Here is a 14,131-nt window from a genome sequence, read left to right as displayed (position 1 = left end):
AGTCAAGTCTGGGATACAAAAATGAATTTTGTCATGACAAAAGAAACTTTTGTCCACTGAAAGATAATTTTGTATGACAAAATTTAGATTTGTAGTATACTACAAATTTTGTTAAACTGAACTCATTTTTGTTGAACAAAACTGAATTTCGAGTACAAAACCACAAGAGTCCCGTTCGACGCCCCGTACTTATCAATTGACAAAATCAAAAGCTCAAGAACATAAAAAAAACAACCTGTTATATTCCTGACATGGTGCAGGCATTTTCTCATGTAGAAATGGCTGATTCAATCCGGTTTTATGGCTAGCTTAATCTCCCACTTGTGTGACTTGTATCTAAATCTATATAGAAAATTAACCTATAATGGCCGGGAATATCGATGTGTGTCATTACATCCAAACTGTCACTACAACTTTGTATCTATAAATTTGTCTAGTATTTCATAGAATTGTGTCATTAATAATTTGAATATAAAAGTATTTAACCAAGTACAAAACTGATTGCGACAAGAAGTGGAAAAACTATGAACTGAAATTGTATACAACTCATACAGATTTAAAGGATTCTCTTCAACCGTTGACAATTCTAAGATCTACATGTTATCAGCCGAAACGACCGATGTCATTGCACATCATAGAATTTTAATTGTTTTGTAAAAGTTCACAGTAAAATTGGGTAAAAAAAAACAATGTGTTTTGACATAACTAAGAGAACAGCCATTTAACAATGAAAAAAGGCTAAAACAAATATTCTTATTTCCAAAATATTTTGATCAAGGAGAAGAACGAAGACAATTTTCTGATTGAGAGTGTTATTATTCAATTAAATTTTTCAAACAAACAAACAAAATATTTTCGCGACAAGAAAAAGTTTTAAAATTGTTGGGAAAAAAAATTAATTAAAGGAGAAACATAGCACCTTTAACTCCTTAAAATTAAAATGTCGTTCCCTTAAATTAACAAAAAAAACTATAGTTCATTACAAAAACAGAAACAGGCAGGTTGATAAATTAAGGAAAGTAAACCGGCTTTTTACTAGATCAATATCATTGCACTGAAAAACATATGAAGGGGACTAAGGCTTTTTTAAATTTATGCAATTAATAAAAACAAAAATAGTTGAAAGCGACCGCATGAAGCCCGTGTAAATTTAATATGGGATTACAAAGAATGGCCTATCTAATAACATGATAAGAAGAGGTGTTACGTCCTACAAAACAACACAGTGTTCATGTTTCGTAAATGTTTCGACGCATAAGACGCATTTTTCGCTTTGTTGTTACGGTGCCTAGTAAACGCAAAAGCTCTCTCCACCATTTTATTGCAACTGTGGTAAATTAGTGACAACGTGATGAGTATAAAACACCGTCACGTAGTGACCTAGTTTGGATCCAGAAAGGTCAGAAAATTTCATAGCGTTACCATTACGTCACGTATAATATCAATGCTGACGTCATCTTGTAATATCATATTTTTTTTTTTTTTTTTTTTTTTTGCAGTAAAAGTTTAGTAATATCCATCGGAGATAGCATCCTAAACTTTCAAAAATAATGTGCCACTACATATATGGTATGATTCTCAATGAAACAACCCTCCAACACGTCACAAATGACATAGATATTAACAAAAAAGGTCACCATATCACATTCAAAAAGAAAAAAACCCATACCGAATAGTAGGTTATAAAAGGCCCAAAAACGACTATTTTGAAACATTTGAAACGAGAAAAATGACGACCTGATTTATGTCGAAAAAAATGTTAATAGCAACAAAAGACAACCACAGCATTACAGGCAGATTATGACAGACACCGATAGTATGCGGCGAGGTTAAACAAATTTGTTTTTGCCAACCACCTAGCCACCTAACCTGGCACAGTGTTGTAACTGTAGAGCATAAGAACAAGTAAAATCAAGTGAAAAGAGCGTAACTATATTGATCATTACAAGAACAGTTATAACACTGATGAGTCTTACGCGCTTCTGGTGAGTTTTATTTAGACGAAACGGGCATCTGGCGTACTCAATTATAATCCTGGTACCTTTGATAACTATTAAACATCTATTGAACAATGAATTTATTCAAATAAACACTATTCAAAATCGGATTTACCAAAACAACATCCAAACTCTATGCACATGCCCAGAAAATTCAGATTCCACACTTACGGTAGCTAATTTTTAAGAACGATTATTCACAGCGCTATGATTGTATTAAAGACTATATATCAAACATGACAGAGCGAGACTACCAACATAGAACCATGACGGACCGAGACAAAGTATTAATACCATGACAGACCATGACTATGTCAAACCATGACGGACGGAAACTATATAAAACAATGACAGAACGAGACTATGTAAACCATGTCAGACAGAGACTATGTAAAACATTGTCAAACAGAGACTGTGTAAAACATTGTCAAACAGAGACTATGTAAAACATTGTCAAACAGAGACTATGTAAAACCATGACATACAGAGACTATATAAATCATTGTCAGACAGAGACTATGTAAAACCATGTCAAACAGAGAATATAAGACACTTTTATCTACAACCTGATGCGTACAACACTATTGTATAATAATGAATAACATTAAATTTTGAAAATGGAATACACTTAAATAATTTGTTATGAATTTCATTTATTATAATAGGAGCAAGATTTAATAATATACAAGTAATGATTGGGGGAAAAGAATGTGCAACTTTCAAAGGACCAGGAGAAAAAGGCGAAATAATTCCATTAAGGTGTAGCCATCCGTTAACCGGGAAGAAAGTGGAAGTACTTTTAAAAGGAAACGGAATTCTGTCTTTTGCCGAGATTAAAATCATTGCTGCTGAAGGTAAGTATTAACAAGATAGTTCTAACAGTGGTGGGATGTAGTCTCAAGACCTCTATTATCATTTTGCAACAATAAGTTCTCCTGATATTGGTAGAGTGAAAAGCTTCTCCCTCGAATCAAATAAATCATACTGACATCACACCTGTCTCACAAATAGGGTATGGACTCCCACTTTTAAGAACGATAGACCTATTAAGTAACTTATATCTTTTTTGACATTTGCAAACTACCTGCCCTCGAAAAAGTAAATCTTAAAATGACAACTTTTAATTCATTGAAATCATAATGCAATTCAAGCTGTTTTTGACAGAACCTTAATTGTGTAATTTTAGGTTAAACTCCGTACTTTTTTTGGCTTTTTTTTTTAACATTGTTGATTCGAGCATCAATTATAAGTCTTTTGTAGACGAAACGCGCGTCTTGCGAGCAACATTTTAATCCTGGTATCTATGATGATCACATGAACATATATAAATATTCTAAAATTAAGCCCAACATTATCATGTAAAATCTGCAAATTGGCGACAGTAAATTGTTTTGTTCTTTCCTTATCAGGATTTGAACCCCTGCTTCTGAGTCCAGCACTAAAAACGACTTCTCCTACTAGGCTGTTAATAAAGCTTTCGTTCGTCGATTGTATGATGTATAATAGCAAGAAGATATATCGTGCAGATCAACTGTATTGTATGTCGTTAAGGATGAATATTTTACCTTGCATGCATCACATCGTTATAACAGATTCTCCATTTGGCTAAAGTATGGGTAAACAGGGCAAACACCATAGTTTGTATATACTTCGTATAGCCCAACAACGTAAGATCTGCAAATGTGCGTTAAAAAACAGAATGCAAACCCCTGCTCTGTGACATCATGGCAATACCTCTGTCACTGTGTACAGTGTCCTAGACCACTTGATCAACACGGTTATAAAATATAGCTTTCATCCGTCGGATAAAGCCTTTATTGTCAGCGTTATTAAGCGTTCTACAAAGTAGATGATATACTTTTTGGTGCCATTAAATCTTGTATTTCCTATCATGATTTTCTTGATAGAGGGTCGCTGCTCACAATGAAGCTATTCAACCAAGAGTTCCAATTGGTGAAGTTGAAATCATCCCTTCGTAAATTTTACGGACGCCACCACGAGTTGGTTGACCGTTATGGAATAACCGTTTCACAGATGATATCGGATATGTTCCTTACGTCGTAATTACAATCCCCTTCCCTTTCATGAATGTGACCTACCGAATTAGACTATTTACCGGATTTGTTATAACATGAGCAACACGAGGGATGGAGTTCGTGTTGCTTATTTTTTAGTTTTATATGTTGTGTCATGTGTTCTATTGTTTGTCTGTTTGTTTTTCATTTTTAGCCATGACGTTGTCAGTTTATTTTCAATTTATGAGTTTGACTGTCCCTCTGGTATCTTTCATCCCTATTTTTAATCCCGCTGCACATGTTTGCACCTGTCCTATGTACAGTAGTTGTCGTCTGTTTATGAAGTTCATACGTGTTTCTCGTTTCTCGTTTTTATATAGATTAGACTGTTGGTTTTCCAGTTTAAATGGTTTTACACTAGTAATTTTTGGGGCCCTTTATAGCCTGCTGTTTGGTGTGAGCCAAAGCTCCGTGTTGAAGGCCGTACCTTGACCTATAATGGTTAACTTTTATAAATTGTTATTTGGATGGAGAGTTGTCTCATTGGCACTCATGCCGCATCTTCCTATATCTATTTGCAGATAGCTGATTTATCTGTCGGAAAGAATTGCAATTCTACAAAACCATACAGTTACATCTATATTATTATGTTCATATACGTTTAAATATGTGACAACTTATTTGTATTTAGAGCTAAAACCATAATTTATATATACTTTGTCTGAAATTGATCCAAACAATGTTTATAAATCTGATTTTTCCCTCATCGGGACTAGATCCTCTTCTTCTTTGACATCTAAGCAACACCTCATGCCCTAGACCACTTTACCCACAAGGCTATACTTCGACTCATTTGAAACTTAATGTAAAAAAAGATGCATTCATGAGGTCGAATTATTGAATAAAAATCTGTAAATTTTTGCTTCCTTCATTTGATATTAAATACTTATTCCCAAGCGGAGAAAAGATTCGACCATAATTGTACATACTTATATTTCTTGTTTTAGATGCTGATACCGAAGAGTTTATTGATAAAGCTTTTAAGAAAAATTTAAAGCCAGACGGTTAGTATAAAACATTGGTACCGTTCAAATATGAATGCGCATACAATACCGGGGATGTTCTTCTAGTCAGATTGTTGATGGCATGATACTTGACCCGTTACGGAGATGTTTTTTATATGAAGAAGACATAATCTCTCGATCAGTTTAATTAAGGTCTAAAGACTGGCATGTCAGTAACTGCTAGCATTCATTTGTCAAATTATATTGATTGTTATTATTTTAATTATTTTTTTTCTTTTACCTATTTTAAAATTTGTCTCCGACTTCCTTACAACTGAGTTTTATTGTGCGTATAGCTGTAGATTTGTTGAGCTTCGGGCTGTTTTCTACTCTTATGTGGGGTTGCTGTCTTTTTGATAAATTCCACGTTTCCATTCTAAGTTTTAACTTATAAATAATAAGTAAATGATTTTTCAATGACACAAAAACTAACTTTGAGATTGTAGTTACGATTTCGTCCTACAGTTTACAGTTTCTGTTTTAACGACCATTTACATTTTTAGAAAGAAGGACTAAAGATACCAGAAGGACATTCAAACTCATTGATCGAAAATAAACTGACAACGCCATGGTTGAAAAAGAAAAAGATAAACATACAATAGATTATTTGTAAATGCATTTACGATGTGCAGAACTGTCTTCAAATCATGACAACGTTTGTAGATGTAATAAACCCTCAGCAATTTTTGTAATGAGGTTGTTATTTTATATTTCGACGCCTTCAATTTAGAACCTGGATCCTTCAAACTGGTTTGATGGTATTCTACAAACCACTTTGTAAACACAATTAGACAATATTTGTAGAATTTCCATACTGAAAAGATTATAAATTTTTGTGAGTTATTTTCGACTGCTTGTCCTTTTTGTGTATTGATTTTTTTGTTGTTGTAATTCCTTATTATCATAGCTATTTATTTATAATTTCTATTAATGAAGTCGGTAAATGCAGTTTTTCATTAGTATCAAATAAAAAGCATGTACATGTGATCATTGAAGCATATAAACTACTTGTTGCAATTTCAAAGGTTACTCACGACATGCCTGTTAATACGTTATGGTATTCATGCAATTGTATCTTAAACCATTTTATGATAATGTCATTGAATTCACAAAGATAAGAACAGTACATAATAAAACAACATTCAATCTATGTGAAAAACGTGTCCTAGATTATTCTCTGAAGGTTAAAATTGAGAATGGAAATGTTTCTGTAATTATCGACAAAGTAATTTCCCATAAGAACTCCTCATAAATTTCCCATAAGAACTCCTTTTACGACTAGAACTATAACACATTTACCATGAAGTTTTGAAAAAAAATATATACTAGAATGGAAAGTTCGTATGCACTACTACTTTTTTTTCAAAGGGCTGTACGGCATATTTTCAACGTTTATATGCCCTGAACTTCGAAGAGTTTAAACTTAAACGAAAATTCGGTACAACTCCTTCCTTGTCTTCAATTTGACAGATATGTATATTTATATGTACTGGTAACATTCCTAAGTTATGTCCCTACGAGATACAACATAGAGATCATATCTGGGGAACAGTACGTAAACAAAATTAATTATCTATGAATATTATATATCCTCCCCAAAATAGGCGTGGTTTGAAAAACAGCTGTATTTACAAAGTGCAACATGAATTTAATTATTTTAAGTCTTTTCAACTCTACTATTTGGATGTATTGTTCAATCTAAATATTCCTTGGCTTATTCGGAATGAAATACAAACAATATGTATTGAAATAAAAATGATTCTTCATTAGATATTTTCTATAATATACTTCCATGTTATTTTTGAAGATTTCTATGCAGTTTTAGAAAAGGATGTTAAACCAAGTGGTAAGTATAATTTATCACTTGAGCTGTTATATGAATGCTGAGACTACTATAACACATGTTATAGTAGTCTCAGTATGAATGTAAACCTAGTATGAAAAACTTATTGCAGATAACATATTTTTACGGGATCCCTTTCTTTTTTTTTTCTTTTTTTTTTTTGCAAAGGGATTTGTATGACTTTGATATAGGGGGTAATATAAAACATATATATTAAAAATATCTTACAAACACTCCATTATGTTATTTTATTTCATTTTCATTTCAGAAAGAAAAGATGATCAGACTATCGGTAGGTATCAATAGTAATGTAACATTTGCTGTGTTGAGAGTCTGTTTCCTAACATGTGAATAGACTTTCACAACTTGTGGGTTTTTTTTCATGCAAGACGGTAAACTATTTGATTTTTAAGCTTACATTGGGGTCTATAATAAAGGAATGTTTTCTGATATAAAAAGAGAAGTTGAAATAAGGCATATGTATATCCGATCAGGAATATAATAATTGTTTTCTGTGGATTGATACATTGTAGAGTTCGATTTTGTCAGTTTTTATGGTCTTCCTTTTTTCAATTTGCCTTTGAGCTTAGCAGTTTTATATTCTTTAATGATTACATTAGATGTATGTTTCATTATAATATTTTATTCTGATTGGCTAACTGCACATCACGTGTTATTCCGTAAGCAGTTGCATTGCTCAATACAACTTTTCACTCATGATAACACGTGCTCCAACAATAAAGTGCACAGGTGAATTAAATAATAAAATATATAAAATTCGTGTTTTCATGATCATAGCTAAAAAATGTAATTATAAGTATTGAATGCTTCTTTTTGTAACTTTATAAGGTTGTAAAAGCGTTGACCGTGCGTACATTTTTAGAATGAAGCGCTTCCGCGCTTCATACAAAATGTACTTCGGCCAACGCTTTTACACCCCAATAAATTTACAAAAAGAAGCATTCAATTCTTAATTGATATAAATATTTATAGTTCAGTAATGATTATTGGTTTTTATTTAAATGAATAATATATTTTCTCTACTAAATGACTTTCTCTATATCTGTTAAACTACAGATTGGCCCTACCTAGATTCGACACCTGTAAATCATTTATATTTTTATGACTTTTTAGTTTTTCCTAAAACATTGTCCTAAAATCACTGAAGAGATAGTTTGTCGAAATGTGCACCAAAAGTAAAAGAGTTCTACAAAAGTATAGTTATCTACTCGTAAATATATATTTAGAAATTATTTCCTCGACAGATGCATTGAGTTGTTAACATCATAATTGAATGTCGTAAATAATCAATTTTGATCTTGTTCCACCATTGATGCCTAACTTTCGCCAGCAACCAAGTTGAATGTGGCATTAATTTAGCAGGACTGATATTATATTAGTCTGACTGTTTGATTTCAGTTACATTTTACATTTCATTTTGAATTTACTTTCAAATGCTAATGCTATATAAAGGTATAAGAAGATGTGATAAGAGTGCCACTGAGACAACTCTCAATCCATGTATGTGTATGTCGTGCATTTAAATAAGAATTTATTATCGCTTTAGCCATCGTACAATTAAAAAAATATATACATTGTAAAATTAACAAAGTAAGATTGTATAGCATTAGAACCATTCCTAACGATTTGATGAGGTTTAACTCTTGTGAAAGGATTTTATTTTGATGCTGCTTTAACTAATAATGCCAACAAAGAAATTCAGAATGGAAATGGGTAAAGTGTCATAGAGACAACAACCCGACCAAAGACTGTGCTTATAGAGCTGACACCTCAACAACATGTATACTAGCTCATTGATAATAGACGTCATACTAAACTCTTAAACTCCTAAATATATAAATGAACTAAAATTGAAAATCAAACGAGTACCAAACAAAAAAATACCCGATTCTGTTTTATATTAATAAAATAACAGATTTCCAATATACAAAGCCGTTGTACATAATGTATCTCCTCATGACAATACAAAAGAATGTTTGATGGAGTAGAATAAATTATTTAAATGTACTTTGATCGGAAAGACAAGAATGCATTTATCCGCAAATGTGTATAAATTATTTAACTTAATATTTTAACACAGGTTTAAAGAAAGTTGCGCTAAGAGGTAAGTGTTTTAAAAAGTTCAAAAATTCTTTCTGTATTGTTGCATTTGGATTTACTAAAATAATACATTGTTCATAAGATCTTTAGCTCACTATTTTTTTTTACATGTACTTCGTCCGAAAATAAGTCCATCAACGTTATATTTACATTTGCAGAAGGAAATGTTTACATTTGCCTCGGCAGGATTTTTACCCATGCTCCTGAGACATGGTGTCAACCCCACATACACTGTGCACCTCGCCAAAGACCAATACAAATAACTGTTGAATTAAAGAGATAGTCCAATAATTGTTGGCTTCACGCATGGTTATAACAGAGTGTTGTTGTATAGGGATATGTACATAGTAGATATCCGTCGTGAACTTATCATGCAGTCACACAAAACCAATGCCATTTTATTATTTAGTCTAAGAATATATTTCAACTTTGCGACATTTTTTCTCAATCGAATAACTTAGGGCTGTATAATGCTGTACAGGGCTAACACCATACAATACTTAACCTGCAAATACAACCACAATGTTAGATTTGAAAATCTAACGGGAGCAGAATTCGGGTTATCCCAAACCGAGATTCTTACTCAAGCTTGTGTGATATTATGTCAACATCTCTTGTACAGTTTCTAGCGGCATAGGCTCCTCGGCAAAATAGGCTATATACACTTTTAACATTTCTTAATATATTTATTATCTTGATAGCCTTCAACGCTTTCAGCATTTATGATGCAGGTAAGTCAAGAAAAGCGATTTGGTCACTTGAAATTTATTACGTTTTTCTCCTATTTTTCAACCAATTACATTAATTACATATATTATTAGCATTCATTTGTCCTTAGTTTATGACAGCTAAGAGGGTCATTTATGTGAGAATATTTCTCAATATTACTTTCGATTCATAAGAGCATCAAAATCGAATTTCACTTCCAAGTCTCTGCTTCTCTCTCTGCACCTCATCCTCTCTCACTGTATCATACCATCCTATATAGACGCAACCTTTAATATTCTGACTCTTACAGCTGATGGATACACCACTGAACAAATTTCAAGTCTAAGTAGGGATACAACAGACGACAAAGGAGTTGATGGTAGTATCCATACTTATGCTCACACTAAAAAACAGTTAGATCCTTGGTGGATTGTAGACCTCACCAAGAATTACAAGGTCAAGAAAATCAAAGTACTAAGTAGAACCTCAAAGGCTGGTATGTTTTCCTTAAATATTATCAAAAGCAAGTTATTTAATATTTTGACGAAATACGAAGACGGATATTATACAAGAAAAATAGAAGAAAAATCATGTAATCGATTAATCAGATTGGTTCATGTTATTGCTTTTTCATTTCTTTTTTTTTAACGTAAGTAATGTGCAAAAGATGTAGGATAATACTCTTCAGTTTTTTTTCACACTTTGATTTCGTGACTTAACTTTAAAAAGTGACGGTTTCCTGATAAATTCAAGCTTGAAATTAAAAATATTCATCATTGTGATACTTCTATCCTTTTGGGCAGACATACGCAACTTTTAATAATAAGATGAACAAAAGCGTTTAAAAAAAAGAATATCTTCTAAAACAAAAGTATGCTCTTAATTGAGTAACATGTACAGTTCTTTGGAAATTTTATATATATATATATATATATTCATTTTCAAGAAAAATCGAAGATGTTCAATCGAAAAATATATTACAAATTCTCTTATAACATAATGAGGCCAAATGTCATTTAAACAACATGTCTCCCTTTAATCCTTTTCAAGCTAATTTTGTACAACTGTGAAAAAAACATCTTTTTCCTAATATTAACATCTGGTATGCCCTTTTAAATAACCGTGTGATTGTTTGAGCACTCAACCAATTGTTGGCAGCTGCATTAGCATTTACACACCTTATTTTTAGGGAGATTATTTGGTTCCATATCCCCATTCATGGTGTATTGACTTTTGCTTTTACATTTTAAAATTAAGTATGTGATGAATCAATCTAAGATTAAACACTAATGACAAGTTGTATGAGCATTTGCACGTCTTATTTTACGTAAATCATAGTTGATATGTTTCACTCAATTGAGGTTTGTAACACGGATTTTTTTTCGCAATCGATTTATGGCTTTGAACGCCGGTTAACTATTGTTGCCTTCATTCTATCAAGATTTTGGCCCTCCCCTCATTCGTTGTTTAATTTAAATTTCTTGCTCAGTTGAAATATTGACATTGTTATTTCAGCATTTGCACTATTTTATCAAAATATCTCTCAGGTGACACATATCTCAGTATAAAAAGTAGATATTGTTACATAATCTGGGAATTGAAAATTAACAACTATCTTGGTATAGTTTTTTTAACTCCTGTTGTGTACCTTTGATTAAAAGTTTATCATTTGTGTAATCAATTCATGAGCCTAGTAATCCCAGTGGATTCCGACAGTGTTTGACCCAGATCCATTTAACCATTGAATAATTATGTTGCTGGTTATACGCTTCCTAGCTTGTTATCTCTCCCAGGTTGTAAATACGTTTCCAACAATAATTTTAGGACAGATTTTTGTTGAAGGGATTTCATATTCGCCTATGTTTTAATCTTCATTTTCAAACATGTTTTGGCATAAGAAAAAATCTATGCAGCCAAGTAATTGCCGTCATTGTAAAGAAGAGAAAGACATGCATCTTATGAATAAAGATGTCGTTTTTATAAAGTTCACATGGAAGGATCTGTAATTGAATTTCTTATTTCAAATAATTTTATCTCTTTGGTTATTTCAGGAGGTGGCCAGAATTTCAAAATGGTAACAGCTTTAGTTGGACCTGATAAGGAAAATATGAAAGAATGTGGCTCTTTCAAAGGACTAGCAAAAAGATCACAATTCATAACTTTCAATTGTAAAGAGCCAGTCAACGGAAAATTTGTCAAACTGCAGAGTAAAGGCATTAATAGTTTGAGTTTTGCTGAGCTTCAAGTTTATGCTATTCATTAAAGTTGAAACGTATCATTTTGTCTATTCTTTAACATTTATCATAGTTAAGCGCTGTTCAAAGTTCAATCCATTTGATATATAAAAACTACTTCCAAACAAAAAACCTGTGGAAATCGAATAATTGAGCTAGCCTTGATGTTTCAACAATGTTAGCATATCTTGGTATGTGCCATAAAAGTCTAGAGATGGAATACGAAATAACAGGTAAAGGACAAGTCGTGATAACGCCCCTGTTATATCACCTGATTTTGACTTAGATGTGAGAATGACACCAGAATCGCAAAATACAGTAGTATTTATATTTAAACCTCGTCCTACATGTTTGCATTAGAGATTAAAACTTCTTGCTTTTCGTAAAAAATCTTAGGAAAAAGATCGTTGTCGGAATTTAATGCGATTGTCATACAAGTAAGAGATTTAGCTAGCTATAAAACCAGGTTCAATCCATATTTTTTTCTACATGATAGGTTGCCGGTATTAAGTCATGAATATGACAGTTGTAATCCATTCGTTTGATGTGTTTGAGCTTTTGATTTTACCTTTTGATTGGGGACTTTCCGTTTTGAAGTTTCCTCGGAGATCGGTATTTTTGTTATTTGTTGCTATTAAAAATAGATTATCGACCTACTTACTTCTACCTGTTTGTGCCTTCAGAGGTCATAGACGGTATGTTAGCATTCGAACGCAGTATTACTTATTAATGATCATTCGTTCTATTTCCATCGCCTGAATTTGATAGCGTTAATCCTAAGAAATCTTAAGTTAGTTTTTTTTCAGTACCTGCTATCTTTATTTGAGTAAGACATAATTGATTAATGTTCCCGGTTTTGTGGTTTATATGTCTATATTGGCAAATCGAAATGGCATGAAACCTATTGGAATTTTTAAAGGATTTTTTTCAAATTGTTAAACAATAAAGCTAGTTATTCATGCATCAATCGGATATTAATTTTCTTGGATTTTTCTTTGAAACAAGAAATATATAATTTTGATAGATATCTTCATGAAAGAATGTCGACTTGCTCATAAATTTAACATAAAAAAAATGGAAAGAAAATGTCTGATTCATTAAAATTGAGAATGGAAATGGGGAATGTGTCAAAGAGACAACAACCCGACCATAGAAAAAAACAACAGCAGAAGGTCACCAACAGGTCTTCAATGTAGCGAGAAATTCCCGCACCCGGAGGCGTCCTTCAGCTGGCCCCTAAACAAATATATACTAGTGCAGTGATAATGAACGCCATACTAATTTCCAAATTGTACACAAGAAACTAAAATTAAAATAATACAAGACTAACAAAGGCCAGAGGCTCCTGACTTGGGACAGGCGCAAAAATGCGGCGGGTTTAAACATGTTTGTGAGATCTTAACCCTCCCCCTATACCTCTAGCCAATGTAAAAAAGTAAACGCATAACAATACGCACATTAAAATTCAGTCCAAGAGAAGTCCGAGTCTGATGTCCGAAGATGTAATAAAAGAAAAGAAACAAAATGACAATAATACATAAATAACAACAGACTATAAATATGGAACAGTCGAATGTAAACTTCTTGCAAGTCGGCTGTAACCATATATATGTAGAAAATTACCCAGAATATAATATTTTGGAAAACCTTTTTAAGCTAGGTCGACAGTCTTTCGCCAATGCTATACATCAAGTTTAAAGCCTACAATTAAAAGCTAGTTCAAGGCGAATTATAACTCGTCGGTACTTTGATCCAGCTAATTTGTTTCAACTAAATTGGACATTTTTTTTAGCTAATTTACAACATATGACATGTTTATTATACCAACTGAAAAAAAAGAAGTAAATAATTACTTCTAGTTTAAAAAAAAATAAACTTTAAGCATAAGGAGAAACCTTAGCTAACACATCTTTCATAGGCTTCTATAAATATATATGTAAGCTCTTAAAATATAGATAATTTGCCATTTCTGGTGACATTACACAGAACCAAAAACAAAAAGTAGGGTTTCTTTGCATAATTCTTGAAATAGCATAGATACTTCTTATCAAGCTTAAGCTAGCTATGAAACCAAGTTTAAACCACTATTTTCTACATAAGAAAATGCCTGTACCAATACAGGAATATAACAGTTGTTTTTAATTTTTTT

General features: G+C 32.2%; 1 protein-coding gene across 1 annotated transcript in view; it reads left to right on the top strand.

Moving 5' to 3' along the window:
- The window catches only part of LOC143081059 (uncharacterized), a 78,911-nt gene extending 66,888 nt beyond the window's left edge, over positions 1 to 12,023 (top strand). The window contains exons 18-24 of the mRNA XM_076257295.1: positions 2,663 to 2,851; positions 5,020 to 5,076; positions 6,884 to 6,922; positions 7,188 to 7,211; positions 9,021 to 9,044; positions 10,059 to 10,244; positions 11,800 to 12,023. Coding sequence (XP_076113410.1) covers positions 2,663 to 2,851; positions 5,020 to 5,076; positions 6,884 to 6,922; positions 7,188 to 7,211; positions 9,021 to 9,044; positions 10,059 to 10,244; positions 11,800 to 12,011 — 731 coding nt within the window. The 3' untranslated portion in view covers positions 12,012 to 12,023. The remainder of the gene's footprint in view (positions 1 to 2,662; positions 2,852 to 5,019; positions 5,077 to 6,883; positions 6,923 to 7,187; positions 7,212 to 9,020; positions 9,045 to 10,058; positions 10,245 to 11,799) is intronic.
- Positions 12,024 to 14,131: the final 2,108 nt, after the last annotated feature.

The sequence above is a fragment of the Mytilus galloprovincialis genome, chromosome 6 (genome assembly GCF_965363235.1).
Source record: "Mytilus galloprovincialis chromosome 6, xbMytGall1.hap1.1, whole genome shotgun sequence".
Classification (NCBI taxonomy): domain Eukaryota; kingdom Metazoa; phylum Mollusca; class Bivalvia; order Mytilida; family Mytilidae; genus Mytilus; species Mytilus galloprovincialis.
Note: the sequence above shows the minus strand (reverse complement) of the source record. Positions and strands in the feature narration are given on the sequence as shown.